Source organism: Helianthus annuus, chromosome 13 (assembly GCF_002127325.2).
Source record: "Helianthus annuus cultivar XRQ/B chromosome 13, HanXRQr2.0-SUNRISE, whole genome shotgun sequence".
In the NCBI taxonomy this organism is placed as follows: domain Eukaryota; kingdom Viridiplantae; phylum Streptophyta; class Magnoliopsida; order Asterales; family Asteraceae; genus Helianthus; species Helianthus annuus.
The window spans coordinates 96,718,364-96,731,310 of NC_035445.2; the positions used below are offsets into that span (position 1 = coordinate 96,718,364).

Genomic DNA, 12,947 nt, shown 5'->3' on the forward strand with positions numbered 1-12,947 from the left:
TTCTTATACAATTTGTTAGATTCAAGAGAAATCTAAAGCGATTCGAGAAGAAAAAATTGCAAAACCAGAATCACACAAAGGGTAATTTGCAGGTTGGAAAGTTGGAAAGTCTGATCTTTAGGCTGTGAGATTAAATATATTATTAATACTAGTTTAAGAACCCGTGTAACAAAAAAAAAATATATTATTTAACAATGTTGACGTAGGAATTCGTTAGAGAAATAGTTGACGATTAGACGCAAGCTCTGGATTCGGGGCCTCCACAATTGTCATTTTATCTCAGTTCTTTGATATCCGATCTCCACAATTGTCATTTTATCTCAGTTCAGCACCAATGACATGTACTCTACAACCCTAACCCAACTTTTTTGAATGACCAACCGAAAAGTTCTATTAAAAACAAACCGAGGCTTTAAGCGAGGCGCTAAACCCGCTCAGCTAGTATACAAACAGACTACCACAAACAAACTAAAACAGAACAACAAACAATTACATAAATACATCAAACTATCACCAATTCTGCCAATTCAAACTATCCCATAATTTTAATCTCTTCAACCACCTTGCCTGGTCGACACTTGAGCTTGATCAAACAGAACACTATTCCTGAGATGCCAAATACTACACCGAAAAACTGTAATCAAAATGACCTGAATAGACTTCTTCCTTTTAAAGGAACCTCTTCAAAGTTATGAAGGTTTAGAAGGTCTCCAACTCCAAAAGCAAAAATAGGGTTGAGCCGACAGCCTGAAAATCTCATTCCCAAGTATCTCTAGAACCCGACATGACTACACTCCATAACACAGATTCCCAACTTCTCAGCTAGTGTCAAATAAGGTGCCAGCTCAGATAGAAGAACCTGCAAAAGGTTATTTCTTTCAAGCATTACGTATTTATTTCGGGTTAAGCTATATGTGAACTTACCTAAAGGGGTACCGACCATAGGGGGTGTTAGCATAAGTTGCAGAAAGTTCACCTTGTAAAGCTCATGCACACATCTAACGCTCCTTGTGCAATTATTCCATTATCGTGGTCCCTCAATAAGGCATTTTTATCGATCACTCCACCCCGTGCCACATTGATGATCCGAACTCCTTTCTTCATCTTTGCAAAGGTTGCATCATTAAACACCTTTGAAGTAGCAGGGGTAAGCGACATATAAAGTGAGATAAAATCTGCAGTTGAAACAGCCTGATCAAAAGAGACCAACATAAACCTTCTTCTATAAAATGGGAATAAAAAAGATTTAAAAAAATATCATCGCTATAATGATAATCTAAGGGGGTGTTTGGCTTAGCTTTTGGAAACAACTTATTAAGTTATTGGCTTTTTGAGTTAAAATAATGTTTGGATAGGTGAAAAGGACTTTTTTTGTATAAGGTGGAAAAGACATTTTGAAAAGTCAGGAAACCTTGACTTTTTGAAACTCCTTTTAACTTTTCATGAAATATTACCTTTTCCCACCTCATTAGCTCATCCAAACACTTTTTTTTTAATTCCTCTTGGATAAGTCATAAGTCAATAAGTTCTTTTGCCAAAAAGTCCTTTTTGAGATAAAGAATCCCAGACACCCCCCTAAACCGTATGGTTGTATACATGCTGCTCTAAGAGGGTGTTTGGGATTACGTTTTGAAGTGATTATTTGATTATTGCATTTGTAAAACATAAATAATCTAAAAAAATGTTTGGATGAAAAAGTAATTATATGCCGCAGTTTTGGAGAAGCATGTGCCTACGCAGTTTTGAAAACGTAAAATCTATTTTGAAAACGCATAATCTATTTTGAAAACGCAACACCAAACACCCCCTAAATCTACACAAAAAAACAAAGATCTAAAGCAAAAGTGCATTTAGATCAAATTGTGGATCAAATTATGTGCCTGAGGTAACTAATGAGACCTAAAAAAGTGGCCATTTTTCTAAATGTGTTATACCTTAATGGTAATATTAGACAATTTCACGCATATAGACATCCCGTGACTACTTTTACTTGCCTAAACCCTAAGTACTTTCATTCTATACACGACTCTAAACATGCTATGTTTTATAGATTAATTAAAAACAACAGAACAGACGACATTTAAAAAAAAAAGTTACCATCATTTCAAGATATGATTTAGTGATCCAAGGGCCCGTGAATCCCAGTCTTGATGCATTTGATTCAACCATCTAAGAAAAAGAACATAAATCATGCATACATGCTAACGACCTAAGGTTGTTAAGGACAAAATAACCTTGAAATAAGAACATACTTTTCTATCGTTGCCCCTGAGAACTATGTATGTTTCATAAAGAGCGTCTATGGTCTCCGGGGATATTGAAAGATCTCCATAAATGATTGGTTTAGATGCCCGTTTATAACAAAGAGCAATGTGGTATCCCAAAGCCAACAAACTACCAAGAGTCATTCTTCCAACCTATTAAAATTTGATCAGAAAATATGGTGTAAAGAGAGAATTTGGTGAAAAAAGAAACCGGTAGTCTTGGTATTTCAGGAGGCATGAGGAACTCAAGGAAGTCAAAACAGATTGAATTCACAAACCAATTTTATTTCATATTTGCAGATATTAAAGAAAAATCCTGTTGGTTTGCTAATTAAATACAAACACAAATATCTAATATAAGTCTTATGTTGAAAATATGAAAAATCATGGTGCATCAAATCCTCATTCACAAATAATAAGAAAAGTTTTATTGTATTTAATTTTGTGGGAACCTCCCCTATTATTTTCAATTTTTATGTCCATAAAACACAGTTGCTGTAAGAACAACGAAGTGGTTATAATTTACATGTTATGCATCATTTGAATTTTGTATCCTTCTTTATCAAATGGTCTAAACGACTAAACGTGTATATTAAAGGTTAAAAAATAAAAAAATATAAACTTTTTTATATTTTATTTAAAACTTTGACACCAGATATATGAACTGAACTATCCAGACCTAAATCGGAACTAACCGTTTTGGGCAAAAGAACTTTGGATCAACCCAGCTGAACCATCTTAACCTGCACATCAAACGGTCACCAACACATCAAACGGGTAAGACAAAAAAATAATAAACAGTTAAAAAGAAAACGGGTCGAATATCACATGATGTGTATTTTTAGTACATAAAAGCGGCTCTTTTTTTTTCTTCCTAAAAGCGACTCTTTTTTTTTTCTTCTTAAAAGCGACCTTTTTTTCTTTAGTTTTGTCCTCTTAGCATTAACAATAACTGACCTTAGCTGCATAAAAATTATAAGTAGCATTAAGAACCTCTATAATTATGCATGCCGGAATTGAATAGCCATTTTGGAAAATCACATAGCCATTTTGCAAAATTCTTGAATTTTACGTTGTAATTGGTTTTTGATTCCTCAGGTCCCAAGCCACTAAAACAACAAACAAAATGTTCAATCAATTATTCTAAACTAAAGTAGGTTAAAACTAATCTCGATTTATGTGCATACCAGGTGTTCCATTAATAGAAGATGATGCCAAGATCGGTTAAACCTTCTTATTCAATGGTAAGAATGATATTTCACCATATGTAGGAGATCCACTTCCCTGCAAATTGAGGTTTATTACTCTAAACATAAAGCTAAACACTAAGCTATGCATACTTGGGTATTTGTAGTATATTACTACAACCGGCATGAAAATTTCAATAAATTATAAAGACACATACACATAGAAGTTGTCATAATCATGTTGTGCATTTAATGACTCAGTAATGTTACCTTTAGAGGTGGAAAAGGTGTAGGTTCTATTGGTTTAGCAATATGAGGGGCATTATTAATTTAAAGAAACCGATACACCAATTTTTACGCCATATAATTGCATCTGAAATCGTTGTCCAATCAGGTCTTAAAATCAAAGAAACATTTATGAAATAAGTTTATAGTACATATATATGGCGTAGAATTTCACCTCGTAATAGCATTCTCACTAAGTCAATACTGAGGTCGTTTCAAGCCATCACATTTACCATGCCACAACCATAACATCATCATCGGCTAACGAACTATAGTGGATTTGATGACCCAAAACAAAGTAAACTGGTTTCGCACTCCAGTCGGTGATTGTCCGAATACATCATTGGAGCTTAGAGGTCATGTCATTTGATCCCTTATTCTGTGCATTTCAAAGAAATATCAATCATTAATTGAAACCCTGTCTGAACCAGGACTCTACTGGCCTAGCATGTCTCGTATATTATATCCACCAAGAACCATCAATCATATTCTCATTGTCTTCACATGAAACCAAGAACATCTAGATCAAGGAATATCATAAACCATACTTGAAAAATGTACCATATAAAAAGACTTGGAGGATACAATTACAAACATTGGGTCAAAGGTTAAAAACATTAGATAAAGATTAAAAAAGATCAAACACTATTATTTGATTGTGCTTTTTATGACCCCTTGCATAGGTTAACCAGGTACTTAGTGGCATTAATTTCTCTAGTTTTCTAAGTATAACTTTACCAAGATCAACACCACATATATCAGATTATGTTTTTAATAAAAAGGTGACATATGCAACCAATTTAAAAGCAACAAAATAAAAGAAACTTCAATGTTAAAGAAACATCAAATTTACCTAGCAAAAGAAAACATGCCTTGAATGTGACTTTGGCGGTATCCCCATATAGCAAGATGCCTTTAAACCAGTCTGACCAAGATATACATACTTGGTGTTTACAAAAACAAATATAAAACACTTGTGAGCATACGAGGATAAAATAAATATGAAAAGCAGAATGTATAGTAAGATAAGGAAAACAAATTAAGTTTTATTAATTCTTTGCACTTTTTAGAAGTTGAGACAAAAAGTGTATTGTATAAGTCAGTGTAAAATGATTAAATTCAGGTCCGACAGATAGTACACACCACCTATGGCCGTTTACCACATGACCAAACCCGTTGAGACGTTTCCGTTCATTACTTATGTCCCCTTAATATCAAATGTAGACCAAATTATGCCTTTTAGCCCATTTTCCTCGTTAGTCGATGCAAGTATTAGTCCGCTAGCTCTTGGAACAACTACACATCCCCCTTGAACTGACCCGACCGACCCTACACATCTTATCTTTATTTTGTTCACTATTAATTGGCCAGACACAGATGATAGTAAGAAATGTCATCAGAATAATCGACCTTCCGAGTAAAATCCGGAACTCCAGCGATTGCGTAAACAACAAAAAAAATACCAAATCTGAATCAATAAAAACTAATTAACTGTCTTAGTAAAACTTTGAAACTCTTCCATTGGTAAAAAAAACGAATCTGAATCAATAAAAACTAATAAATCAAGTAGATGTGCTTACCAACTCACCAGTGTGCTTCTTAATGAACCTCGTGTAGTCGAAATTGTCGTCGTACATTTACTCGTTTAAGAAAACTCGAAAATTCATTAAGTTTTGGAATATAATCCGGATTAGTGGGTGTTTTTACTGATTTTGATCTGAATTTTATCTATTAAAATTTTCGAAAACTGTTAATAGATTTTCAGTTATTATTTTTGAAATCTTTTGATAATTTAGATCAGCAATAAAACAGGAAACACTATCTCACAATCCCTAAAAGTTCGAGTTTTCAGTTATCATCACAAAACAGCTATTAACAGGGATTCGAGACCATAAGACTGCGACTTGAGACCATCAGTCTCGACTCGAGACCACTGAGATCTCGACAAAGGGCCTAAAATCTTTACAACTCGAGACCATCAGATCTCGACTCGACACAATAAGGTCACAACTCGAGACCATAAGGTTGCGACTCGAGACCATAAGGTTACAACTCGAGACTAAGGTTACGACTCGAGACCTCATAATTGACTCGAGATCTCATAACGCAGTCGAGACCTAACTCGAGACCTGACTCGAGACCCCATTACCTTAGGCCGTTTCATGTGAACTAAAACCAAAATAGCTTAACTTGAATGAGCTTCTGATGTATTAATTCTGGCCAAAGCTGATTTAATACATCTATTTATTGTTCAAGTATTATAAAAGCTATGTTGAGTATGCATTACAAACGTGAAATGTCTTAATTCTGGCCAAAGCTGATTTAATTCATTCATGTTTAGCATGCTTGACAAGTGCATAACTAAAGTGATTGTCTCATTTCTGGCCAAAGCTGATTTGTCACGATTACATTGCACACATACTTAAATGATTACACTTCTGGCCAAAGCTGATTTGTCTTCGTTTAAGTAGAATTTTACTAAGTCTATTATTTTAATGTTAGTAATAGACATTATCACAGCTTCATAATTAAAATGGTCATTATTTATGCCTGCCTTAGTATAACATGCCCTTAGATCACATTAGGACTTCTTTCTTAGTATCATAACTTGCTCATCTTATTTCCACTATCGGCACCCAATTGCGGGATTCCACCTTTGACTGGTGATAACTTTGCTGAATGGAAGGATGCCCTCATGCTTACACTAGGATTGCTAGACTTCGATTATGCTTTTAGAGAGAATAAGCCAGCAGATCTTACTACTCAAAGTACTACTGCTGATCAAATAGTTCATGAAAAATGGACTAGATGTAACCGCATGTCTCTCATGTTCATGAAGCAATCCATTCACAATGCTATTAGAGGCGCCATTCCTGATTCTGAAGATGCTAAAACCTACCTGGCTTCTGTGGAGGCTCAATTCAAAGGAACATCAAAAGCACACGCTAGCACTCTTATCCTCAAGCTGGTGACGACTAAGTATGATGGGAGGAGCGGCATTCGCGAGCACATCATGATGATGCATGACATGGCCAATAAGCTGAAAGGGCTAGAGATGGAAATCAGTGATGGTTTTCTTGTTCACTTCATCATCACTTCGCTTCCTTCGTCCTATGAAGCATTCAAGATCAATTACAACACTCAGAAGGAGAAATGGACGATGAGTGAGCTGGTCGCTATGTGCGTACAGGAGGAAGAGCGTATGAAGATGGATCGCACTACTGATGTTGCTAACTTCACAACCTCCAACTCTAAGAAGAGGAAGCACAATCATCAAAGAAAGGATGCTTCCAAAGTCCAAAAGCCCAATCCTAATACAAGTGCACCTTCCAGCTCTAAGAGCTCCTTAGGCAAACCCTATTGCAAGTTCTGTAAGAAAACAGGACATAAGCAAAAGGAATGCCCTGACTTCAAGGAGTGGCTGGCTAAGAAAGGTAACGACTTTTTCATGATACTTGAGTCCTTTAATTTAAATGTTCCTGCTAATTCTTGGTGGTTTGATTCTGGTTCTATGGTTCATGTAACTAACTCTACTCAGGGATTCCTTACAATCTGGAAGCTGGGAAGAAACCAAAGAACACTTAAAGTTGGGGATGATCGGGAATTAGAAGTGAAGGCCATAGGAACGTTACAATTATTTTTGAAAACTGGTTTATGTATTAAACTTTATGATACCTTATATGTTCCTGAGGTAACTCGGAACCTTGTATCAGGACCAAAGTTAGACATGGACGGTTTTGTCGTTTCTCATGGTCATCGCAAACTCTCTATTCTCTATGATTCCGTTGTTTATGGTACTGGCATTCTGGATGGTGGTCTCTATAGATTAGAACTAGATGATAATTTTTCCAAATCTTTGTTGTCATATAATATTAATGAATCACTCACAAAGATGAAATAGATTCGAGACTTAGAGACTTCATCTATGTTGTGGCATCAACGTTTAGGCCACATCTCAAGAGAATGATTAAATCGTCTCGTAAAGGATGAAGTCTTACCTCCTCTCGATTTCACTGATTTTGGAACATGTGTCAAATGTCTTAAAGGCAAAATGACATCAGCGAATAAGAAAGGTGCCACTAGGAGCTCTAATTTATTAGAACTCATTCATACTGACATTAGTGGTCCTTACCAAATCGCCGGCATAACAGGACATACTTCATTTATCACTTTCATTGATGATTATTCTCGTTACATGTACTTGTATCTTATTAAGGAAAAGTCTGAATCTCTTACAACTTTTAAAGATTATAAAGCTGAAGTTGAAAAGCAATTAGATCGTCAGATTAAAGTTGTGAGATCAGACAGAGGCGGTGAATATTATGGAAGACATACTGATGTGGGTCAAGCTCCTGGTCCATTTTATGAGTTTTGTAAGGGCCAGAGGATTGTGAACCAATACACCATGCCTGGTACACCTCAGTAGAATGGTGTCGCTGAACGAAGAAATTGTACCCTTATGAACATGGTGCGCAGTATGTTAGCCAACACTAATTTACCATTATTCCTCTGGACTGAAGCGTTAAAAGCAGCTGTTCATATACTCAATAGAGTTCCTTCTAAGTCTGTCCCTAAAACTCCTTATGAACTTTGGACAGGAAGGAAACCGAGTCTTAAATATATGAAAGTATGGGGCTGCATTGCTGAAGCAAAACTCTATAATCCTTTCCTAAGGAAACTTGACCCTAAAACAGTTACCTGCTTCTTTATCGGGTATCCTGATTATTCAAAGGGTTATCGTTTCTATTGTCCTTCCCATGTCACCTGTATTGTTGAAACCAAGCGTGCTGCGTTCCTGGAGGATTTCAAGGTCAGTGGGAGCAGTACCAATCCTTACGAAGAATTGCAAGAAGTACAAGACGCGGGGGGAGAGTCTCGTCGCTTACCATTACTCCGTTTACTCCTCTTGTACCCCATGCAACTCCACCTGAAGTCACTGCACAAACTCCATCTCCACAATCAGAACCCATTATACCTCATAATGAAGGCACATCAAACGCTCAAAACCAAGACAACGCTGAACCTGATAATCAACTCAGGAGGTCATCTAGGCAAAGACGGCCTACTAATTGGGATGATTATGTTACCTACCTGACTAAAATGGATGCTGGAAAGCTCAATGATCCTATCTCTTATAATGAAGCCATTAGCAGTGATCAGTCTTCTGAATGGAATAAAGCAATGATTGATGAGCTTGAATCCATGAAGAAAAATGACGTTTGGGATTTGGTAGAATTACCCAATGGTGTCAAACCTGTAGGTTGTAAATGGGTGTTAAAAACAAAACTGGATCCGTATGGGAACGTTGAACGCTACAAAGCGAGATTGGTTGCAAAGTGCTACACTCAGAAAGAGGGAATTGACTATCAAGAGACGTTTTCACCTGTCTCTCGTAAAGATTCATTAAGGATCGTTATGGCCCTAGTAGCTCATTTTGATTTAGAGCTGCATCAGATGGACGTCAAAACTGCTTTCCTTAACGGAGACTTAGACGAAGATGTTTACATGAAACAACCTGAAGGCTTTAAACCTGAAGGTCAGGAGCATCTAGTCTGTAAGTTGAAGAAATCCATTTACGGGTTAAAACAAGCATCACGTCAATGGTACCTCAAGTTTGATGAAGTCATGAAGAGGCAAGGTTTTATGAAGAATCAAGTTGATCAATGCACCTACCTCAAGATGAGTGGGAGTAACTTTACTATACTTGTCCTTTACGTAGATGATATTCTATTGGCAAGTAATAGTTTGGACATGTTGCATGAGTCGAAGCGGTTACTTTCGCATAACTTCGACATGAAGGATCTCGGAGATGCTTCTTACGTCATTGGCATCGAAATTCACCGAGATAGACACAAAGGGATCTTAGGATTGTCTCAAAAGACTTACATAGATCGTGTCCTTACACGTTACAACATGCAACAGTGCAAACCCTCCGTCGCTCCAGTAGTTAAGGGAGATGTTTTCGGTTCATTCCAGTGTCCGACAACAGATGTTGAAAAGGAGCAAATGAGCCAGATACCTTACGCGTCAGTAGTCGGGAGCCTGATGTATGCTCAAGTCTATACTCGCCCAGATATCGCTTATATTGCTAGAATGCTTGGCCGTTATCAGACTAATCCTGGTCTAGATCACTGGAAAGCAGCTAAGAAGGTCCTTAGATATCTGCAAGGAACGAAAGACTATAAACTGACCTATAGAAGAAGTGATCACTTAGAAGTGGTAGGTTATTCTGATTCTGACTATGCCAAATGCAAAGATGACAAGAAATCCACTTCGGGCTACATCTTTCTGTTAGCAGGCGGACCTATCTCATGGAAGAGTCATAAACAACAGTTAACTACAACTTCCACAATGATGGCAAAATACATTGTTGTTTACAACACAACCTGTCATGGAATGTTGCTTAGAAATCTGATCACTGGACTCAAAATCATTAATTCCATTTCTAGACCATTGAAGCTTTACTGTGATAACGCAGCTGCCGTTAGTTTCTCGAACAGTAACAGTTCGACTGGAGCTGGTTTATATCTCGATACAAAATATTTGTTCGTACGTGAACGAGTTGAGGAAAATAATCTTTGTATTGAGTATATTAGTACTTGTTTTGGTCAAAAATTACCGAAGAAATTAAGTGATCAAATTGGTTGAGTGAGGTAGTGTGCTAAAAAGTGTGTTGAAAATATGCTTGTTAGGTTCTTTGGAAAAACAGTGTTCAGGATACGGCTCAGGATATTGAGTTGTATCTACGATCAAACAATGAGCAATAAAGTAAAGTAAATGACACGGGATGTACGAGGAAAGCCCTTGATCAATCTAGATCGCCGGCATAAAACCTCGGGAGCTGACAATCGCAGCTGCCTAGTTCTTCTTATTGCTTTAAACTTCAGGATACAGTGCAGGATATAGATCAGATCGCTAAGTGTTACAATGAATTTTGTGAAAGTTGCGAGAGAGCAAGTGTTGAGAGTGTAGAGAGTGTGATTGTGATGTCCTAGTTGATCTGATATACCCACTATTTATAGTAATGAATTACAAACTAAAATTCCTATAAACATGGGATGCCTCGAATATTCCAATGTGAACGTTGTAGACCGAGTAATGCGGCTTCAACGGCTTCCTGTAAACGACTTAGACCGAGTCTTCAGTAGAAAAGGTCTTCATGAACGTTGCTAGCTTCTAACCCACGTACCTGCATTTAATCCGTTAGTGATCCTGAGGATACCATTCAGGATGTTACCAATATCCTGAGTCAGCATCCCGGATGTAAATAGATACAATAAACAAGATATATATCAAGATATTTTCCAGGATATGGGCTCAGAATTTCACCCATAACAATTGTCCCCAAAAAATGTTACCGTTAAGTATTCTGGTCACTAACGGTTATATTTTTTCCCGAAGAACGAGGCAATGAAGAGATAAGACCATTGATGTGATAGTTTTCAACCACCCGGCCTATAATTACTCATCACACCCTATATCTTTTTCATCCTCATCTTCATTTAACTATCTCCGAAGAGAAAAAAGGTAAACACTTTCTCTCAACTTCATCTTCCTTTTTCACCCTCTTCAATATTCCGGCAACATGACAAGGCAGACAAGATCCAGCTCCGGCGATTCCGCCCCCACATTCATTCACCAGAATATTCTCCAAGATCCGGAGAAGGAAATATGCTCCTTCGACAGTGCCCACTTGTCGGCCCTCAAATCCTCCGGCATCTTCCCAAAAGGGACGGTGTTCCGGCCATTTGATCGGGAAATCCGATCGGATATGGTTTCCGACGAGTGGCTGTGTTTCAATGCTTTCCCCTTTACTCTAGGGCTGCAATTTCCTTTTTCTGAATTTATCACCGAGTTTTTTGATGTCACAAAAATTTGCTTCAGTCAAACAATGCCAATGCTTTGGCGAGTCTTGTCCGTTCTTGATCAAATCAAGAACAACCATATTCCTGACCTTTCTGTTCACGATCTCCCTTTAGCATACCGACTTAGGTGCCACGGTTCTTGTCGATTCTTGTTTTATTCTACTTCCAGTGACCCACTAATCCTCCGAGCCACCAGGAATGAAGAAGAATGGAAATCCAAATTCTTTTTCGTAAAAAGAGATTCAATCCCTGGTGGAGCGGATTATCCGGTGCATTGGTTGAAGAAGGGTAGGATTTAGGGTTTAAAGATGATCCTGCTTGTTATCCTGCTTTATATCCTGAACTGACTTTGTCGTTTTCCTGTACAGCTGATTTTAGGAAGCTAGCACCTCCTCTTGCAGATTCTCAGAAAAGAATAGACGCCATCAGGCTCCTTCCAGAAGCAGAGAGAAGTTTCAACCCATCTCCAGTAACTCCAAGCCCTCTTTCAAGCGCAACCATGTCTGGTAAGGATCCTACAAGATATCCTGTAGACACATGTTTTTTATTTGATATCTTTAGGAAAGGTTTAGAATTTTACTCCCTGTGTGCAGATTCCAGCAAAGTCCCAGTCTATCTAGACCTTGACGAACTTGACAGCTATCCAACTCCCTCCATAGTCAAGAAGGAGGCTCCTGCTGCTACTAGCTCCAAGCCACTCCCAGCTCCCAAGGCCAACCCAAGGACTCATGCTTCCACGGCGAAAAAGAGGAAAGGCCTTGAAGTCAGCGCTCCAAGCTCAGAAGGGTTCTCCTATGACGAGCTCAGCTTCACCGATTCCTTAGAGCCAATGACATCCTTCCTCAACAAGGTAATATCCTGACACATATTCTGCACGTATATCCTGCACATATATCCTGCCTGGATATCCTAACTGGACATCCTGATAGGATATCTTAGTCATTATAGAGATACATATTCTAACTTGTACCTGTTATTGATGCACAGGGCCTCCAGCATTTGCTCCACTTGTACAACGATGCATGTGGTACTGTCGCCCTCCATGAAGCCAGGATTAAGCAGCTCGAAACCACTGTTGCCGACCAAGGTGCCATTGCCGAGGCAAAGAGCCGGCACTATGAGGATAAGCTGAAAAAGGTCACCCAGGATGCTGAGCTCAAATTGGCCACCATGCAAATGGATCACGATCAGGCCATGATCAATTTCCGGGAAGGAATCAAGACTTCCGCTATTGTCTCCCTGTTACAAGCACGCATCAAGATGGCCTATGAGGCCAAGGAGACAGGTCTTGTTTGTCCATCCTGGTCAATTGAATCCTGGGTAGCCAAGCTGAAGGAGCTCGGAGG

The 12,947-nt window shown here is 38.1% G+C and overlaps 1 protein-coding gene across 1 annotated transcript; it reads right to left on the reverse strand.

The window, feature by feature from the left end:
- Positions 1 to 772: 772 nt before the first annotated feature.
- LOC110901353 (D-3-phosphoglycerate dehydrogenase-like) lies at positions 773 to 2,408 on the reverse strand. Its single transcript, XM_022148185.1, has 4 exons — positions 2,253 to 2,408; positions 2,098 to 2,169; positions 997 to 1,191; positions 773 to 859 (listed from the first exon to the last, which is right to left on the reverse strand). The coding sequence occupies exons 1-4, from the start codon at positions 2,406 to 2,408 to the stop codon at positions 773 to 775; spliced, it is 510 nt and encodes a 169-aa protein (XP_022003877.1).
- Positions 2,409 to 12,947: the final 10,539 nt, after the last annotated feature.